We start from the raw sequence: 21896 nt of genomic DNA on the forward strand, positions 1-21896 counted from the left end.
GCTGGGAATTCAACATCCAGGGGTATTCAATATTCAGGAAGGACAGGCAAAAAGGAAAAGGAGGTTGTGTAGCATTGCTGGTTAAAGTGGAGATTAACAAAATAGTAAGGAAGATATTAGCTCTGATGAAGTGGGATCTGTATAGGTGGAGTGGAGAAATACCAAGGGGCAGAAAACGTTAGTGGGAGTTGTATAGAGACCCCCAAACAGCAATGCTGAGGTTGGGGATGGCATTAAACAGGAAATTAGAGATGCGTGCAATAAGGGCACAGCAGTTATCATGGTTGACTTTAATCTAGATATAGATTGGGATAACCAAATTAGTAACAAAATTGTGGAGGCGGAATTCCTAGAGTGTATACGAGATGGTTTCCTGGACCAACATGTCGAGGAACCAACTAGAGATCAGGCCATCTTAGACTGGATATCAGGTAATGAGGAAGGATTGATTAGCAATTTTGTTGTGCGAGGCTCCTTGGGGAGGAGCGATCATAATATGATAGTTTTTCATTTAAGATGGAGAGTGAAATAGTTGACACAGAGACTAGGGTCCTGAATTTAAATAAAGGAAACTATGATGGTATGATGCGCGAACTGGCTAGGATTGATTGGGGAACGTTTCTTAACGGGTTGATGGTGGAGAGGCAATGGCAAACATTTAAAGATCGCATGGATGAAGTATAGAATTTGTTCATCACTGTCTGGCATAAAAATAAAACAAAAAAGGTGGTGCAACCATGGCTAACAAGGGAAATTAGGGATAGCATAAGATCCAAGGAGAGGACATATACATTGGCAAGAAAAAGCAGCAAATATGAGGATTGGGAGCATTTTAGGATTCACCAAAGGAGGACAAAGGTGAGAAGTAAGAGGAAGGCAATATAATATGAGAGTAAGCTTTCAGGGAACATAAAAACTGACTGTAAAAGCTTCTATAGATATGTAAAGAGAAAAAGATTGGTGAAGTCAAGCATAGGTCCTTTGCAGTCAGAACCAGGCGAATTTATAATGCAGAACAAATAAATGGCTGAACAATTAAATACATACTTTGGTTCTGTCTTCACAAAGGAGGACACAAATAACATCCCTGAGATGTCGAGGAAAATAGGGTCGAATGAGAGGGAGGAACTGAATGAAATCAGTATTTGTAGGGAAATGGTATTAGGGAAATTGACGTGATTGAAGGCCGATAAATCCCCAGGGCCTGATAATCTACATCCTAGGGTAATTAAGGAAGTAGCCCAGAAATAGTAGATGCATTGCTGATCATCTTCCAAAATTCTATAGACTCTGGCACAGTTCCTGAAGATTGGAGGGTAGCTAATGTAACCCCACTATTTAATAAAGGTGGTAGAGCGAAAACCGAGAATTATAGACCAGTAAGCCTGACATCAGTAGTGCGCAAAATGCTCGAGTCCATTATAAAAGATGTAATAGCAGAGCACTTGGTAAACAGTGACAGGACTGGACAAAGTCAACATGGATTTACAAAAGGTAAATCGTGCTTGACTAATCTACTGGAATTTTTTTGAGGATATAACTGGTAGAATAGATAAGGGAGAACCAGTGGATGTGGTGTATTGGAGTTTCAGCAGGCTTTTGATAAGGACCTGCATAAGAGGTTAACGTGTAAAGTTAAAGCACATGGGATTGGGGGTAAGTTTCTGACATGGATAGAGAACTGGTTGGCAGACAGGAAGCAAAGAGTTGGAATAAATGGGTCTTTTTCTGAGTGGCAGGCAGTGACTAGTCGGGTACCACAGGGATCGGTGCTAGGACCCCAGCTAATCACAATATATATTCATGATCTAGACGAGGGAACTAGATGTAATATCTCCAAGTTTGCAGACGACACATAGCTGGGTGGGCGTGTGTCCTGTGAGGAGGATGCCGAGAAACTCCAGTATGATTTGGACAGGTTGAGTTATTGGGGAGATGCATGGCAGATGCAGTATAATGTGGATAAATGCGAGGTTGTCCACTTTGGTGGCAAAAACAGGAAGGCAGATTATTATCTGAACAACAATAGATTGGGAGAAGGGGAAGTGCAACGAGACCTGGGTGTCCTTGTGCACCAGTCGCTGAAGGTAAGCATGCAGGTGCAGCAGGCGGTTAAGAAGGCAAATGGTATGTTGGCCTTCATAGCAAGAGGATTCGAGAACAGGAGCAAGGATGTCTTGCTGCAGTTGTACAGGGCCTTGGTGAGACCACACCTTGAGTATTGTGTGCAGTTTTGGTCGCCTTATCTGAGGAAGGATGTTCTTGCCATGGAGGGAGAGCAATGAAGATACACCAGACTGATACCTGGGATGACAGGAATGACGTATCAGGAGAGATTGTGTCGATTGGGCTTATATTCGCTGGAGTTCAGAAGAATTAGAGGGGATATCATTGAAAATTACAAAATTCTAACAGGACTAGACAGACTAGATGCAGGAAGGATGTTCCCAATGGCGGGGGTGTCCAGAACCAGAGGACACAGTCTAAGGATAAGGGGTAAGCCATTTAGGACAGAGATGAGGAGCAATTTCTTCACCCAGAGAGTGGTGAACCTGTGGAATTCTCTACTACTAGAAAAGGTAGTTGAGGCCAATTCACTAAATATATTCAAGAAGGATTTAGATATATTTTTAAGGCTAAAGGGATCAAGGGCTATGGGGAGAAAGCAGAGACAGGATACTGAGTTTGGATGATCAGCCATGATGTCATTGAATGGCGGAGCAGGCTCGGGGTGCCGAATGGCCTACTCCTGCTCCTATCTTCTACGTTTCTATGTTTCTGTGTTGCTCTCAATGTGTTTCTTTTTGTAGATGAAGGTTGGCCGCCGAGACTGACTAATGGGGGAAGCCGCTGTGACGGGCGAGTGGAGATTTACTACAACGGCAGCTGGGGGAGAGTGCGGGACAACCTCTGGGACCTAAACGATGCCAACGTGGTCTGCAGACAGCTGGGCTGCGGCTCTGCGATAGCCGCTTATAAGTCTTCAAAGTACGGAGAGAGTGAAGGGCCCGTGTGGGTGAATGATGTCCAGTGTGAAGGAAACGAGTCTCAGCTCCGGAACTGCAGCTCATTCACATTGAATCCATCTCTCAATGACAGCATCGGCGTAGGGGTCCTGTGTTCAGGTGAACAAATGGTTCAATTTTACAGAACCATCAAGGGGAATATCTAATCTGCTGAGAAAAGTGGTAATATTGGTCACTTGTTCCTCGGTGTCTCTACACCAGTTATTTAACTCAGTGGGTGAGAGCAAAGCAAGAGGACACGGGCTGAAGGGAGAAACATCAACAACGATAAGTTGCATTGATTTGCTCCTTTAACAAAGACAAACGTCGCAAGGCGTTTCCCAAGAGCGCAATCAGACTGGAAACTGACACAGAGCCCAACAAGGAGATATTAGAAAGGGTGTCTAAAAGCTTGGTCAGAGGGTAGATTTCAAGAGGGCGGCTTAAAGGTGGACAGGCTGAGATGTTTAGGGACGGATCACGTGGTTGAAAATCAGCTCCATTGTGCAGCATATCAGTGTAGACAGATGAGCTGGAGTTATACTGGGGTAGGTTTCAGTGTACTGTGTATAAACGAAATGAACATGGGCTAAACATAAATGAAGTAGGAGATGAGAGTAAATGTCAAGCAAGGTAATGAATACGGGTGACAAAACCTAACAATGAGCAGATACAATTATAGAACATGAGCATAAAATGACTGTTAAAAATAGAGGAAGTGAAACGATTAGTAAAAACACGTTCAATTGCCTGAACAACAATGTGCACAAGATTCGAAAAAAATGAGGAAACTGGAGACAATGAATCCCAGCAGCCAGAGGTAGCAGGAATATCTTAAAGATTTCTCTGCTGTGCATCCTATATAATATGGAAGAGTAGACAGATGTTCAGTTGTATAGTTTCATTTATCTGTCACAGCCGCTTTAAAAGGTCAGAATTTTTCGGCTGGAGAGGATACAATGGGTTGGATTGAGTGATGAGGTTCATGTGTATTGGAAGTATAATCCTCCTGTATTGTTCTCCAACAGGACACGTGCAGTTAAGGCTGTCTGCCGGTGGAAGCCCATGTGCTGGGCGAGTGGAGGTTTATTACAATGGGACCTGGGGTTCAGTTTGTGATGATTCCTGGGACCTGGCCGACGCTAACGTGGTTTGCAAACAGCTGGGTTGCGGAAATGCATTGGACATGGAACTTCCTGCTGCTTGTGGACCAGGCTCAGGCCCAGTTTGGTTGGATGAACTGAACTGTTCGGGTGACGAATCTTTTCTGTGGGAATGTCCCTCAGCACCGTGGGGTAACCACGACTGTGCTCATAAAGAAGATGTAAGGATGATGTGTTCAGGTAAGGGCGCTTTCAACCTGCTCATTTTCTGCAGTGTTATTAGCAATGCTTCAGACAGGAGATATTACAGAGAATGACATAGAACATAAGAAGTAGGAGCAGGACTGGGCCATACGGCCCCTCGGGCCTGCTCCTCCATTCAATAGGATCATGGCTGATCCGAACCTAGACTCACGTCCACTTCCCTGCCCACTCCCCATAACCGTTAATACCCTTATCAGCTAGGAAACTGTCTATCTCCGTTTCAAATTTATTTAATGTCGCAGCTTCCACAGCTCTCTGAGGTAGCAAATTCCATAGATTTACTACCCTCTGAGTGAAGAAGTTTCTCCTCATCTCAGTTTTGAAACAGCAGCCCCTTATTCTAAGATTATGCCCCCTAGTTCTCGTCTCACCCATCAGTGGAAACATCCTCCCCGCATCCACCTGTTCAATCCCCCTCAGAATCTTATATGTTTCAATAAGATCACCTCTCATTCTTCTAAACTCCAATGAGTATAGGCCCAATCTGCTCAACCTTTCGTCATACATCAACTACTTCATCCCAGGAATCAACCTAGTGAACCTTCTCTGCACTGCCTCCAATGCAAGTATATCCTTCCTTAAATATGGAGACCAAAACTGTACGCAGTACTCCAGGTGCGGTCTCACCAGTGCCCTGTAAAGTTGCATCAAAACTTCCCTACTTTTATGCTCCATACCCCTTGCAAAAAAGATCAACATTCCATTTGTCTTCCTAGTTACTTGCTATACCTGCATGCTAACCTGTTGTGTTTCATGTACTCGGACCCCAAGATCCCTTTGTACCGCAGCATTTTGTAGTCTCACTGCATTTAAATAATAACTTGATTTTTCATTCTTCGTTCCAAAGTGGATAACCTCACATTTTCCCACCTTATACCCCATCTGCCAATCTTTTGCCCACTCACTTAACCTCTCTATCTCCCTTTGCAGTCTCTTTGTGTCCTCCTCACAACTTGCTCACCCACCTATCTTTGTATCATCAGAAGACCAACAGTACACTCGGTCCCTTCATCCAAGTCATTAATATAGATTGTGAATAATTGAGGCTCCAGCACTGATCCCTGTAGCACCCCACTAGTTACGGATTGTCAACTGCAAAATTAGCCATTTATCCCGACACTCTGTTTTCTGTTAGTTAGCCAATCCTCTATCCTTGCCAATATATTACCCCCAGCCCCGTGCGCTCGTATTTTGTGCTGTAACCTTTTATGTGGCAACTTATCGAATGCCTTCTCGAAATCCAAATACATTACATCTATTGGTTTCCCCTTATCCACCCTGTTTGTTCCATCCTCAAAGAACTCTAAACGTTTGTCAAACACGATTTGCCTTTCATAAATCCATGTTGACCCTGCTTGATTGTCTTATGATTTTCTAAATGTCCTGCTATTAACTCCTTAATAATAGATTCCAGCATTTTCCCAACGACAGATGTTAGGCGAACTGGCCTATAGCTTCCTGCTTTCTGTCTCCCACCTTTCTTGAATAATGAAACATTTGCAGTTTTCCAATTCGCTGGGACCTCTCCAGAATCCAGGGAATTTTGGCACATTACAAACAATGCATCTGCTATCTCTGCAGCCACTTCTTTTAAGCCCCTAGAATACAGGCCATCAGGTCCAGGGGATTGTCGGCCTTTAGCCCCATTAGTTTGCCTAGTACTTTTTCTCTAGTGATAGAGATTGATTTACGTTCCTCCATCCCTATAGCCCCTTGATAATCTATTATCATTGGGGTGTTTTTAGTGTCTTCTACCGTGAAAACTCATCCAAAATAATTATTTAGAGTCTCTACCATTTCTCTATTTCTCATTATTAATTCCCCAGTCTCATCCTCTTAGGGACCAATGTTTATTTTAATTACTCTTTTCCTTTTTATATACCTGTAGATGCTCTTACTGTGTTTTTATATTATTTGCTAGTTTACTCTCATATTTTATCTTCTCCCTTCTTCCAAGGATAATGTGGCCTATGTCTTCCTCGTACCAAAATGCACCACCTCATAGTTACCTATATTAAAATTAATTTGCCAATAAAATGCCCATTCTGCCCGTTTATTAATTCTTCTTGTATTTTGTCGCAGTCCTCCTCAGTATTAACCATACCTCCTAATTTGCTGCCACCTGTAAACTTTAAAATTCTACTTCCGATTCCCAAGTGCAAATTGTTAATGCAAATGATGAGCAGCAGTGGCCCCAACACCGGTCCCTGTGGAAGACCACGTCCCACCTTCCACCAGTCTGAGTAACGACCTTTAACCCCTACTCTCTGTTTTCTGTTTGGTATCCAGCTAGCTATCCATTCTGCTACTTCTCCACTGACTCCACATGCTCTGGCCTTAGTCATGATTCTACAATGTGGTACATTATCGAATGCCTTTAGAAAATCCACGCATATTACACCACCTGCTTTAGTCTCGTCTACTCTTTCTGTAAATTCTTCAAATAATTCAATAACATTGGTCAAGTATGACCTTTCATTTTGACATCCGTGTTCACTCTTCTTTCTTATGTGTTTGGAATGTAGATGTATTTCTGAAATAATTACCAACACCGGTGCAACATGTGTTGTGCAGTATGAACCCAAAGCGGGTTATCAATCGAACCACCTGGATATTTCTTGTTTCATTGACAGAGCACAAAGAGATGCGGCTGGTGAAAGGACAGCATCGCTGTGAGGGAAGAGTGGAAGTGTTCTACAATGGGACCTGGGGAACAGTGTGCTCGGATAAACTGGATCGACATGATGCAGAAGTGATCTGTAAACAGTTACAGTGTGGCCCCCTCATATCTATTGAGTATAACATTCGGTCATTCGGAGCGGGATCCGGACCCATTTGGCTCGATGAGATGGAATGTAAATCACACGAGTCGACCCTTTGGCAGTGTCAGTCAGACCCTTGGGGCGAACACAACTGTCATCACGGGGAGGATGCGGGTGTTGTTTGTTCAGGTAACACAAGGAAACTCTCAATGTGCGGGTGTCATTTCAAACATTGCTGTCCAATACAGTCAGCATATTTCTCTTCTCAACAGAAGCCAAAGTGCCGGAGAGATCCCACAGTTCAAGGGTCTGTGTTCGAGAACCTCGTGCTAAACATGAACATTCACTAGGTGCTTCCTCCTCTTCGTTATACAAACTATCTGACTTGTATTCCAGGCTTCTACTAAATAAATAACAATAAATGATTCTCTTTGATAGACTCGGGACAACTGTTGCGCCTGGTTGGAGGCAACACCAACTGCACCGGGAGAGTGGAGATATTGTCCAATAACAGCTGGGGCACGGTGTGTGATGACTCCTGGGATATGGCCGATGCCAATGTTGTCTGCAGACAGCTGGGTTGCGGCCCCGCTCTATTGGCCGCAGGAGGGGCCGTAATTGCCCAGGGTGCCGGTCTTATCTGGCTGGATGAGGTGAAGTGCACCGGAAGTGAATCCTTTCTGTGCGACTGTCGTTCCTCACCGCCAGGTCAACATGACTGTGATCACAAGGAAGATGCCAGTGTGATTTGTTCTGGTAACATGCCTCATGGATTTCAGAAATTTAAAACAACGTTTATATTTTTAATGTAAAATCCTAATGTTTGAAGTTGATGAAATGTTTGTACAATATATTCCACAGGACTCGATTTGCCTCCTACTGCTTCTCCGTCCACACCTGCAGGTACTTTCCATCAATAGTACTATTATTAGTGGTATTGGTGTTTTTATCATGTTCTTTGTTTTGTTAATTTCTGAAGATAACGTGAGCGCTTTCAAATTGACTGGAACATTTTTAAAATATAAGGCGGACTGTGTCTGTTAAATCTTTCTGCAATCTTGTGATTAGGACAGGGAGGTAAAACCACCTCCATCCCTGTTGCCATCTGCATAACCCTCGGGGTACTTCTAATCTGTGAGCTGATCGCACTGATGGCGGTAATACAGAGAAAGGCAACAAGAAGAGGTGAGGCAGAAATCTTACCGCTGAACTAACGCTTGATCTCCGATCGCTTCATATCCTGGCGAGTCTCCAGTTAATTGCACTTTTCCATACGACGGATATTGGCTCCCGGTTAAGCAGCGCCTTGATTTCAAAATTCTTATCCTTGTTTTCAAATTCCTCGATGGCCTCACCCGTTCTCTGTAATCTCTATTTTTTGATTGGTCTGTTGTTCTTCCTTTATCCATTGGGTATCCGTTCCACCCCTTCAGTTTCTGGGTCCGGATGCCCAATCTCGAACTCTTTGACAGGGTTCTCCACCTTTTTGAGAAGTGACAGTTTTATAGGACTTTCTGCATTCTCCGGTGATTACTCTACCTCCCAACACAACATTTCCACACATATCTCACCCACCCAACACACTCCTGCTCCGTGTACACAGCAAGGCTCCTCTCACACTGACAGGACATGCCAAAGAACCATCAGCTCCTCACTTGTGCTTCCAAACTGATGCTCTCTGCAGAGATCAGTCAACTTCACCCAGCTTCTCTTCAGCTGAACTCCCCGTGTGGCCCCGTAACCGAGCGATCAACTGGAGTTCATTTCTCCTGATACCCCCTCATCCCGTCTTCCCGAGGTCAATACAACTGGCCGCAGTCTGCTGGAGGTGAACATGTGTCTGTACAGAGACACAGACACACACAGGGAATCACACACACAACTAAACTCCTCCACATTCACGCTAACTGATTCTGACCCTTGACTATCACTATATCTGTTATTTGGATTTATTTGCAGATGAATTCCTGTGAAACGCGCGTTGAGTGAATCAAAATGTTAATCTCCCCGCCCTCGCTCCAACAGGTGCTGTCACTCACGGCAGGGAGTCACCTGCTGGTTTGTACCAAGAAATTTATGAAGAGATTGAGAATATTCCACCCGGCGAGGATTCCGCTCAGACCCAGGGTTCAGGTCTGTATTTTCCGTTTGATATCGAATCTTCACTGGAGAAGTGTCACCTCCCCTTAAATACCCCTTTTAATGGTCAATGTACTGACTGGACACGATCAGCAGTCCACTCACTGCCCCCATGTGAAGGAGTCCTATCACAGTGACAGTGTCTCTGTGTCCGTGTGTATAGTGAGAGCAGCAATGGTTTGGGGAAGATTCCCACTGGTCGGTATTTGTCAAAGAACGGGTTTACGGGTTGTTTGTAAATAGCGAGCAGAGACGCTGTTTCCATTTCCCACCGGCTCCACACGGACTCCCTCAGATATCTGAGCCCAGGACTAATAAACCCATCGGCTGATTGTATTCACAGAATCACAGAAACCCCACAGTGCAGATAGAGGCCATTTCGGCCCATCGAGCCTGCACCGACACATATCCCACCCGATCCCCGTAACCCCACGTATTTAATCCCCCTAACAGTAAGGGTCAATTTTATCATAGCCAATCAACCTAACTCGCACATCTTTGGACTGTGGGAGGAAACCGGAGCACCCGGAGGAAACCCACGCAAACACGGGGAGAATGTGCAAACTCCACACAGACAGTCGCCCGAGGCCGGATTCGAACCCGGGTCCCTGGCGCTGTGAGGCAACAGTGCTAACCACTATTCACTCAAACATCACCCGAAGTCACAGATCGATACAAAAGTATGGAGGTTATGCCTTAGTAATACAGGGCATTGGTGAGATCACATCTGGAGTACTGTGTACAGTATTGGTCTCCTTATTTAAGGAAGGATGTAAATGCGTTGGAAGCAGTTCAGAGAAGGTTTATTAGACTGATACCTGGAATGGGCGGGTTGTCTTATGAGGAAAGCTTGGACAGGCTAGGCTTGTATCCACTGGAGTTTAGAAGAGTAAGAGCTGACTTGATTGAAACCTATCTATATATATATATAGATATGACCAGGACTGCTGGTCCCCACGGGTGAGTACGCATGGGGTACGCACATGTAGGCCCAACGAAAGGGCCGGTTTCGTGCATGCACTGCACGTGTGTGGGAAACCGGAACTTCCGTTCCCTTAAAGGAAGGGGTTCACAGGTCGAACGCATGTGCTGGAGTGGCAGCACGTATGCCGTGAACTTCCTTCTTTTTTGCAGGTTTCTCCGGGAGGGTAAGTCTCCAGGAGCTACCCTTTTCCAAAGCAGTCGCAAGGCCTGCTTTTAACAAGGTAAGTGGTGAATTAAGTAAAATTAAAACATTTTTCCACAGGTTTATTATTTTTAAATACTTTAAAGAAAGGTAAGTTTATTTTTAGCCCCGTTAGAAACCGTAATTAATTTTTTCAAAAAATTGAATTCTTGTTTTGGTCCAGACATTCGGGTCAGGGGCTTCCCGCGGGTGTAAGCCCCCGACCTGCACTTAGCTTGCGTGCCGGCCATTGAGCTGTAGGACCCCGTGGGATTCCGATCCGGGGCCTGGTCCAGCTGCTGGCGCGCAGTGCTTGCGTATCCCAGGGGCGCAGTTAGTTTGATGCATCACCTGGGATCACGTGGACCATGGGCAGCCAATCAGAGCAGGGATTGCTCCATTCATAAGTCTTGACAGGAAGTGCTGTCAAGACTTATAAATACAATGGCCCCAAAATAGCACTAAACCTTCAAATAAATTTTAAAAAACAATCACATTTTTAAAATAAACTATAAACTACATGAAATAACTATTCTAAACAATTTAAATTTTTGAAAAAAATAATTTTATCTTCCAACGGGGCTAAAAATAATCTTACCTTGCTTTAAAGTATTTAAAAATAATAAACCTGTGGAAAAAATGTTTTAAATTTAATTAATTCACCACTTACCTTGTAAAAAGCAGGCCTTAGGCCTGCTTTTTACATTTCTAAATTCTGCAGACATACCCTCACGGAAAAAACAGTAAAAAGAAAGCTAAGTTTGATGCGCACGCGCAGCTTCTCCGTGCACGCATTCGACCTCTGAACCTCTGCATTCAGAGGAACGGAAGTGGCAGTTTCCCACGCATGCGCAGTGCATTTTGAGAGTTTGGTCTCCAGATTAGCAGACATCGCAGAGGTGGAGCGGCGAGGCCCAGTCGAGGCAGCCGGGAGCAGCAGCGGGTGTTGAGTCGAGTTGGAGCAGCGAGGCGAGGCAGCCTAAACAGGCTCGACAGACAAAATTCCAAAGGGAGGTCAGAATTCAAAAGTGACATCACAGCCAAGCTGGGAGGTGATTGGCTGGTTGGTGAGTGCTTTTCCTTCCCTTTGAAAACCTTTATAAGTTGGTAAGTTCAATTAAATAGAGGTGTGATATTCATCATCTAGAATCGGGGCAGAGGGTATTTAAAAATAATAATAAATGTAATTAATTACATAGAATGGCAGAGCAGGTGATGTGTTACTGCTGCAATATGTGGGAGCTGGTGGACACCATTGATTCTCACGGTGATCACATTTGCAGTAAGTTTTGGCTGCTCGAGGAAACTCCGGCTCTGTGTTGATCAGCTGGAGTCCGAGCTTGAAACACTGCAACACATCAGGGAGGGGAATGTTACCTGGACTCTGTTCCAGGAAGTAGTTACAGCAATTAGCTTAACTAATTCAGAAGTATTCCGTGGTCAGGGACAGGAGGGTGTAGCTATGAGTGAGGCAGGTACGGGGATCTAGGAGGTAGTGTTGGAGGAGCCGCAGCCCTTGCTCTTGTCCAACAGGTACGAGGCTCTTACTCCCTGTGAGGACAGGATCAGGGACTGCAGGTAGGATGAGCAATCTGGCCACAGCACCGTGGAACGATGGGCCATTCAAGTGGGGGGAGTAAAAAGAAATGTTGTAGTGGTAGGAGATAGTATCATTAGGGGGATAGATAGGGTTCTTTGCAGCCGGGAGCGAGAGTCCTTAAGGCTGTGTTGCCTGCCCGGAGCCAGGGTTAACGACATCTCCTCTGGGCTGGAGAGAAACGTGGAGTGGGAGGGGGAGGATCCAGTTGTCGTGGTCCATGTTGGTACCAACGACATAGATAGGACAAGGAAAGAGTTTCTGCTTAGGGAGTATGAGCAGCAAGGGGCCAAATTAAAAAGCAGAACCACAAGGGTAATAATCTCTGGATTACTACCTGAGCCAGGAGCAAATTTGGCTAGGGTAAATAAAATCAGAGAGTTAAATGCGTAGCTCAAAGACTGGTGTGGGAGAAATGGGTTTTGCTTCTTGGGACACTTGCACCAGTACTGGGACGGGAGAGAGCTGTTCCATTGGGATGGACTTCACTTGGCCAGTGCTGGGACTAGAATCCTGGCAAATCGAATAACAAGTCTGTACAGAGAGCATTAAACTAATTAGTGGCGGGGCGGTTTCAAAAGAGCGAAAACTAAAAATGTCAACGGAGAAGGCAATAGAGCAAGGTAGCAGGGGGGAATTAAAAATCAGAGCGTGTCAGGAAGGGACAGAGTGTATAAAGATAAAGGTAGAGTAGTAAAGTGGGTAAAAGCAGGAATAAATTGTCACAAAACATATTTAAAAGTTCTTTATCTCAATGCACGCAGCATTTGTAAAAAAAATAGACGAGTTGACGGTACACATAACTACACATGAGTATGATCTGGTGGCCATTACAGAAACATGGCTGCAAGGTGACCATGACTGGGAACTAAACATCCAGGGGTATTTGACAATTAGGAAGGACAGACAGGAAGGAAAGGGAGGTGGGGTGGCTATGTTAATAAAGGATGGAATCACTGCAATAGTGAGAAATGATATTGGGTAAAAGGATCAGGATAGTGAAACAGTTTGGGTGGAGATAAGGAATAATAAGGGGAAAAAGACACTAGTGGGTGAAGTCTGTAGGCCTCCTAACAGTTGCAACTCTGTTGGTCGGAGTATAAATCAGGAAATAGTTGGGGCTTGTAATAAGGGAACAGCTATAATCATGGGGGATTTTAACTTTCATATTGACTGGACAAATCAAATTGGGCAGAGCAGCCTTGAGGAAGAGTTCATAGAGTGCTTTAGGGATGGGTTCCTTGAGCAGTATGTAACTGAACCAATCAGGGGGCAGGCAATCTTAGATCTGGTCCTGTGTCATGAGACCGGATTAATTAAAAATATCCTAGTAAATGATCCCCTTGGAATGAGTGACCATAACATGATTGAATTCCAAATTCAGTTGGAGGGTGAGAGATTTGGATCTCAAACCAGCGTACTAAGCTTAAATAAAGGAGTCTATGAAGGTACGAGAGCAAAGTTGACTACAGTGGACTGGGAAAATAGATTGAAGTGTAAGACGGTACATGAGCAGTGGTGTACATTCAAGAAGATATTTCACAACTTTCAAGAAAAATATATTCCAGTGAGGAAAAAGGGGCATAAAAGAAAAGACAGCCATCCGTGGCTAAGTAAAGTAATAAAGGATAGTATCCGACTGAAAACAAGGGCATATAAAGTAGCCAGATCTAGTGGGAGGATAGAAGATGGGGAAGCATTTGAAAGCCAGCAAAGAATAACTAAAAGATTAATTAAGAAAGCGAAGATAGATTATGAAACTAAGCTAGCAAAAAATATAAAAACAGATAGCAAGAGTTTCTACAGTTATATAAACAGAAAAAGGGTGGCTAAAGTGAATGTTGCTCCCTTAGAGGACGAGACAAGGAAATTAGTGGTGGGGAACATGGAGTTGGCAAAAACGCTGAACAAATATTTTGTATCCGTCTTTACAGTAGAGGACACAAAAAATATCCCAACACTGGACAAACAGGGGGCTATAGGCGGGGAGGAGCAAAACACGATTAAAATCACTAAGGAGGTGGTACTCGGTAAGATAATGGGACTAAAGGTGAATAAATCCCCTGGACCTGATGGCTTACATCCTAGGGTCTTGAGAGAAGTAGCGGTAGGGATTGTGGATGCATTGGTGGTAATTTTCCAAAACTCCCTGGATTCGGGAAAGGTCCTAGCAGATTGGAAAACTGCTAATGTAACGCCCTTATTTAAAAAGGGAGGCAGACATAAGGCTGGAAACTATAGACCAGTTAGCCTAACATCTGTGGTTGGTAAAATGTTGGAGTCCATTATTAAGGAAGCAGTAACAGGACATTTGGATAAGCAAAATTTAACCAGACAGAGTCAGCATGGTTTTGTGAAGGGGAAGTCATGTTTGACAAATTTGCTGGAATTCTTTGAGGACGTAACAAACAGGGTGGATAAAGGGGAACCAGTGGATGTGGTGTATTTCGACTTCCAAAAGGCATTTGACAAGGTGCCACAAAAAAGGTTACTGCACCAGATAAAAAATCACGGGTTTGGGGGCAATATACTGGCATGGTTGGAAGATTAGCTATCCAACAGAAAACAGAGTTGGGATAAATGGTTCATTCTCGGGTGGGCAATCAGTAACTAGTGGTTTTCCGCAGGGGTCAGTGCTGGGACCCCAACTCTTTACAATCTAGGTTAACGATTTGGAGGAAGGGACCGAGTGCAACGTATCCAAGTTTGCCGACAATTCAAAGATGGGAGGGAAAGCAGTGAGTGAGGAGGACATTAAAAAACCTGCAAAAGGACATAGACAGGCTAAGTGAGTGGGCAACAAATTGGCAGATGGAATATAATGTTGGAAAGTGTGAGTTTATGCACTTTGGCAGAAAAAATCAAAGAGCAAGTTATTATCTAAATGGAGAGAACTGCAAAGTGTTACAGTACAAAGGGATCTGGGGGTCCTGGTGCATGAAACACAGAAGGTTAGTATGAAGGTACAGCAGGTAATCAGGAAGGCCAATGGAATCTTGGCTTTTATTGCAAGGGGGATGGAGTATAAAAGCAGGGAAGACTTGCTGCAGTTATACAGGGTACTGGTGAGGCAACACTGGAATACTGCGTACAGTTTTGGTTTCCATATTTAAGAAAAGTTATACTTGCTCTTGAGGCAGTTCACAGAAGGTTCACTCGGTTGATTCCAGAGATGAGGGGGTTGACTTATGAGGACAGTTTGAGTAGGTTGGGCCTCTACTCATTGGAATTCAGAAGAATGAGAGGCGATCTTATTGAAACATATAAGATTGTGAGGGGGCTTGATTGGGTGGATGCGGTGAGGATGTTTCCATTGATGGGTGAGACTAGAACTAGGGGGCATAATTTTAGAATAAGGGACTGCTCTTTCAAAACTGAGATGAGGAGAAACTTCTTCACTCAGGGTAGTAAATTTATGGAATTTGCTACCTCAGAGTTGTGGAAGCTGTGACATTAAATAAATTTAAAACGGAGATAGACAGTTTCCTAGCTGATAAAGGAATAAGGGGTTACGGGGAGAGGGCAGGGAAGTGGACGTCAGTCAAAGTTCGGATCAGCCATGATCCTATTGAATGGCGGAGCAGGCCCGAGGGGCCGTATGGCCTACTCCTGCTCCTACTTCTTATGTTATGAAACCGGCACTTCCATTGGGCCTACGAGTGAGTACCCCGTGCGTACTCAACCGTGGAGACCTGAATTTCTGGGCCATTGTGGTCAGAGGCTTCCTGCAGTTGCAAGCCTCTGACCTGCACTTACCTAGCCCGCCAGCTGTTGTACTGTGTGCCCGCATGGTATTCTGATCCTGGGCCTCTTCCAGCTGCCGGCGCGCAGTGCTTGTGTATCCCAGGGGTGCAGTTAGTTCGAAGCATCCCCTGGGGTCACGTGGGCCATCGAGAGCCAATCGTAGCAGGGAATTTCTATTGATAGATTTGACAGGAAGACCTGTCAAATCTATGGATACAGTCCAGCACCAAAACATAACTAAAACTTCAAATAATTTTTTTTTTTAATCAAATTTTTAAAGTAACTATAAATTACATAAAATAACTATTTTAAACAATAAGATCCTGAGGGGTCTGGACTGGGTGGACGTGGAGAGGGTGTTTCCAATTGTGGGAGAATCTAGAACTAGGGGTCACTGTTTAAAACAATGAGGAGAATTTTGTTTCTCCAGAGGGTTGAGAGTCTTTGGAACTCTCTTCCTCAGGGGCAGTGGAAGCAGAGTCTTTGAAAATGTTTAAGACAGAGGTAGATAGATTCTTGATAAGCAAAGGGGTGAAAGGTTATTGGGGGTAGGCGGGAATGTGGAGTAATCAGATCAGCCATGATCTTATTGATTGGCGGAGCAGGCTCGAGGGGCCGAGTGGCCTACTCCTGCTCCTAATTTGTATGTTCGTATGATTGAAATCATCTTCATTCCTTCCTTTATAATATTGGCCTCGAATTTGCGATCGAAGGCTTGCCATAGACGAACGACTCTGGACCGCAAGCAAAGTACGCAGCTATCTGCTGCCTCAAGACCTTTGGTCTGTTCTGCTCTTGGACCTGCAGGCGTCCGCCTGCGTAAAGGCCCCATATCCCAGGGGCGCAAGCGGTTCACGTGGGCCAGTCCAACCAATCACAAAGGGGGATTCCTATTTTGTTTTTGGGGATTCCATTTCAGTACGGAATTCCCGTAACCAGAATGGCCCAGATTTCCCGGGGCCGTTGGCCGAGTACGCGGTGTGTACCCAGCTGTAACTCACCCCCGAGTTCCGGGTTTCCACGTTCGATGCGCATGAGCGAAAACTCGGAACTTGCGCTCTGTCAAGTTTCAGCTCGACATCCACCACATCCCCGGAAATGGACATTCCCTGGCGGAGAGCTGGGCTATTTACCCAACTGCTGCCCAGCGAATGCCCGTGAAACTCTTACCCCTGGTAAAAGCAGGGGTAAGGCCGTCTCTTAACAGTGTAAGAGTTAAAAAAAAATTATTAAAACATAACTTTTTTAAATCATTAATAGGTAAAAAAAATTAAATTTATTTAGGTTATTTTTAACCCCTTTAAAACGTTTAAATTTATTTTTCAAAAAATTAAACTTTTGTTTTAAATATTTAATGAAATTGTATTTTAAGTAATTTTGAACTTGTAATGATTTGTTTTTATTTAACTGGTGTGTAATAGACATTTTAGGGGATTCCTTTTCATGCTGATGGTGATTCTGTACCTAAAGCCCCAGAAGCAGAATGGTGATCCGCCTTTCGGATTGTTTGGGACGGCTCACATGATCCCAGAGGCGCTCACAAACCACGTGCACCTGAGACACGTGGGCCTTTACGCAGGTGTTGGCGGAGAGGCCCAGGAGCGCAAATGTCCAAACCTCCGAGACCATCAGGTCGGTTCGCACTATTCTTGCGGTTTGGAGGCATTCGCCCGCGGGAAGCCCCCGACCGCAAATTGAAAGAGCAATTTCACAGCACTTAAATAAAAATAAATAATCACAGGTTCCAAATTGGTTAAAACTCAATTTAATTAAACATTTAAAAGCATTTTTTGTGGAATAAATATAAAAATATTAAAGGGTCCAAATATAACCTAAACTAACTTTGAACATTTAAATAACACGCACGCAGGTAAAAGAAGGCCTTACCCCTGCTTTTACCAGGTGTAAGGGTTTCGTGGGCATTCGCTGGGCAGTGGTTCGGCAAATAGTCCAAATCTTCACCAGTGAATGTCAATTTCCTGCGGATTCGAACGATCTGTTAAACAGAATCTGGACAGATTGCAAGTTCTGGGCTGTCGGGCATCACAGGCGGAACCCCGGAACTTGCGGGAAACTTACGATGGTGTGTGTACACCATCATAGGCCGCGGAACCAGAAATTCGGATCGGGGGCTTCCCGCGGGTGCAAGCCCCCGACCTACACTTACATAGCGCGCCGAAAGTTGAGGCCTGGGCCTGCGTGTATTTCTGGTCTGTGGCCCACCCCAGCTCCCGGCGTACTGTGCTTGCGTGATCCAGTGGCGTAGTTAGTTCGATGCGTCGGCTGGGATCACGGGAGCACTGGGCAACCAATCGGAGGATGCAAAAGTCCATTCATGAGTTAGACATAAGACCTGTCAAGCTCATGAAAACTCCGGGCTCCCAAAACAGTACATAACCTTAAAATAAATTTAAAAAAAACATCACACTATTTAAATCAACTATAAATAACATTAAATAACCGTTTTAAACAAAAATTTAAATTTTTGAAAAACACAATTTTATAAAAAATCGGAGCTAAAAATACACTTACCTTACTGTGCAGTATTTAAAAATAATAAACCTGTGGAAAAAAAGTTCTAATTTTAATTAATTGACCACTTACCTTTTAAACTGATGTCCTTACGTCTGCTTTTTTAATGTGTAAAAAGTGGAGGCCTTCACGCACGGGCAAACCTGTCATAAACCGGAAGTTCAACGCGCACGCGCTGCCTCATACGTCGCACACATTTCACCTCTTAACCCCGCCTTTCAGGGGACCGGAAGTGCGGTTTTCCCGCGCATGCGCTGTGCATGCAAGAAACTGGCACTTCCATCTGGTCCACGCGTGGGTACCCCGTGCGCACTCACGCGTTGGGACCCGAATTACTGGGCCATCGTGTCTGACCGCTGCGAGGGCCGTCATTTATGGTCCATCCTTATTTGCCCTGATAAGGTGGTGATGGGCGTTCCTCTTGAACCGCTGCAGTCCTTGTGGTGAATGATTACCACAATGGTGTCAGTTACCAAATTCCATCACATTGTCACAGGGACGATGAAGCTATTGGGCTGGAAATTGCGGTCGGAGGCTTCCCGCAGGCGATTGCCTCTGAACCACAATTAAACTCCGCACCTACCTGGTGCCTCTGGACCTTCGGACACTTGTGCTCCTGGGCCTCCAGGCATATGCCTGTGTAAAGGCCCAGGAGCACATGCGGTGCGCAAGCGCCCCTGGGATAAGGTGGGCCAGCCCAACAAAGCACAAAGGGTGATTCTCATTATTCTTATGGGGATTCAATTTAAAGAAAGACATGCATTTATATGGCGCCTTTCACGACCACTGGACGTCTGAAAGCACTTTACAGCCAATTCAGTACTTTTGGAGTGTAGTCACTGTTGCAATGTGGGAAATGGGGCAGCCAAGTTACGCACAGCAAGCTCCCACAAACAGCAATGTGATAATGACCAGATAATCTGTTCTTGTTATCTTGATTGAAGAACAAATATTTAACTACAGAATCCACATAAGCATAATAGGAATCCCCTAAAAAATACATTTTAACAAAACTGAAATAAAAATAAATCATCACATAGTCAAAATTAATTCAAATAAAATGTAATTAAACATTTAAAAGGAAAATTGAATTTGTGGAAAAATAAATTTAAACATTTTTCAAGGGGCAAAAAATATCATAAACTAATTTAAAAGGTTTATGTATGTTTAAATAATTTAAATACATGTATTTTACTATGTATTTAAATGCTTACACTGGTACAAGAAGGCCTTACTCCTGCTTGTACCAGGTGTAAGGGTTGTGTGGGCATTCGTTGGACAGTAGTTGGGCAAATAACCGAACGCGGCGCCAGCGAATGTCCATTTCCTGCGGATGAGCACGATCTGTCAAACAGAATCTCAACAGATTGCAAGTTCTGGGTTTTTGTGCATGTGAATCACATCTGGAAACACGAAACTTGTGGGACACTTATGACCATGTACACTGTGTGTATGCGGTCATGGGCCCCGGAAAATCCGGCTCATTATGTTGTCTGCTCCGATATCCTGAACAATCTCTCCAATAACCATCCATTATTTGTGTTTGACAGTTTCTGGTTCCATTGACTCCCTCAATCAGATTGAATATTACACCAGTGACATTTTGGGTGACACTGACCCGGGATCAGAAAATCCTGAAGGGAACTTCTCCATTATTCATGGTGGGTACATTTTTACTTCCTACAATCTCTTTATTGCACTTCACGCTTTCTACTACCTAAAACCAACAACTGAAGATAACAGAGCTTACTTGCCGATGAATGACACTGCCAGGGACCCGTAGTACCGGACAGTGATTTTAGTTACAAAATATTGCAGAAATAATTTGGATTTGAAACAAAATCATGTTAATTTCCCCCAATGGTATAATGGAATATTTTTTTCGTTCCTGGATTCGCTGGCAAGGCCAGCATTTATTGTCCATCCCTAATTGCCCTTGAGAAGGTGGAGGTGAGACAGCTTCTTGAACCGCTGGAGTCCCTGTGGTGAGGGTACTTCCACTGTGCTGTGACAGAGTGAGTTACAGGATTTTGACCCAAGGACGATGAAGTAATGTCGACATATTTCCATGAGTGGTGTGCAACTTGGAGGGGAGCTTGCAGGTGATGGTGGTCCCTGGTGCCTGCTGGCCTTGTCCTTCTAGGCCTTAGAGGTCGCGGGTTTGGGAGGTCCTGCTTAAGAAGCCTTGGCGAGTTGCTGCAGTGCATCTTGTAGATGGTACACACTGGAGCTACGGTGCGCTAGTGGTGGAGGGAGAGAATCTATAAGGTGCTGGATGGGGTGCCAATCAAGTGGGCTGAATTGTCCTCGATGGTGTTGAGCTTCTTGAGTGTTGCAAGAGCTGCACTCATCCAGGCAAGTGGAGAGTATTCCATCACACTCCTGACTTGTGCCCTGTAGATAGTGGAAAGGCTTTGGACAGTCAGGAAATGAGACACTCGCCGCAGAATACCCGGCCTCTGATCTGCTCTTGTAGCCATAGTATTTATGTGACTAGTCAATGGTGACACCTTCCATTTCTTTGCTGATGATTGAGAGTAGACTGATGGACCGGTTATTGGCCGGATTGGATTTGTCCTGCTTTTTGGGAATTGTCAAACCTGGGCAGTATTCCACATTGTCGGGTAAATGCCAGTGCTGTAGCTGTACTGGGACAGCTTGGCTTCAGGCGCGGCTAGTCCTGGAGCACAGGTCATGAGCCGACATGTTGTTAGAGCCCATGGCCATTGCTGTATCCAGTACACTCAGCCGTTTCTTGATATCACGTGGAGTGAATCGAATTGACTGAAGACTGGCTTCTGTGATGGTGGGGGAACTAGGAGCAGGCCGATATGGATCATCCACTCGGCACTTCTGGCTGAAGATGGTTGCAAACGCTTCAGCCTTGTCTTTTGAACTCGCGTGCTGGGCTCCGCCATCATGGGGGATGGGGATACTGATGAAGCCTGTTCCTCCCGTTAGTTGTTTAATTATCCACCGCCATTTACTACTGGATGTGGCTGGACTGCAGAGCTTTGATCTGAACTGTTGATTCTGTAAATCCTGTACCCTTGCTGCCCTCAGTCCTTCTTCCAAGTGGTGTTCAACATGGAGGAGCACTGATTCAGCAGCTGAGGGAGGCTGGTAGTTGGTAATCATCAGCAGGTTTCCTTGCTCATGCTCGACCTGAAGCCATAAGACTTCATGGTTCTGGAGTCAATGTTCAGCAATCCCATTGCCACTTCCTCCCGAATGTATAGCACAGTACCGACACTTATGGTGGGTCTGTCCACCTGGTGGGACAGGACAAACCTACGGTTTGTGTTGGAGGAGTTACCTAATGGCTTTAAGGTATGATTCTTTGAGTATGAATTTGTCAGGCTGTTGCTTGCTAGTCTGTGGTACAGATATGGGACAATTTTGGCCCAAGTCCCCAAATATTAATGAGATGGACTTTGCATTGTTAGTGGGCTGTGTGTGCCACTGTCGTGTCCAAGGTCGATCATGATCAGGAAACCCCGCTCACTCTCTCTGTACTAACGGACTATGTTACACACTATTTTCTCTGCTCTGATACCTGAGGTATTACCTGTACTAATGGACTGT

General features: G+C 44.7%; 2 protein-coding genes across 4 annotated transcripts in view; both read left to right on the top strand.

Annotated features, from left to right (window-relative positions):
* Positions 1 to 21896, top strand: part of usp1 (ubiquitin specific peptidase 1) — a 171275-nt gene that overhangs the window by 102202 nt on the left and 47177 nt on the right. The window lies entirely within an intron of this gene.
* On the top strand, positions 1800 to 20094 carry LOC147122017 (scavenger receptor cysteine-rich domain-containing protein DMBT1-like). Its single transcript, XM_085977002.1, has 9 exons — positions 1800 to 3125; positions 4034 to 4348; positions 7006 to 7323; positions 7407 to 7484; positions 7573 to 7890; positions 7996 to 8037; positions 8203 to 8319; positions 9160 to 9267; positions 19862 to 20094. The coding sequence occupies exons 1-9, from the start codon at positions 2690 to 2692 to the stop codon at positions 20092 to 20094; spliced, it is 1965 nt and encodes a 654-aa protein (XP_085833128.1). The 5' UTR covers positions 1800 to 2689.

This window comes from Somniosus microcephalus, chromosome 3, assembly GCF_052327205.1.
Source record: "Somniosus microcephalus isolate GS21.2 chromosome 3, FLI_Smic_1.0, whole genome shotgun sequence".
Lineage (NCBI taxonomy): Eukaryota > Metazoa > Chordata > Chondrichthyes > Squaliformes > Somniosidae > Somniosus > Somniosus microcephalus.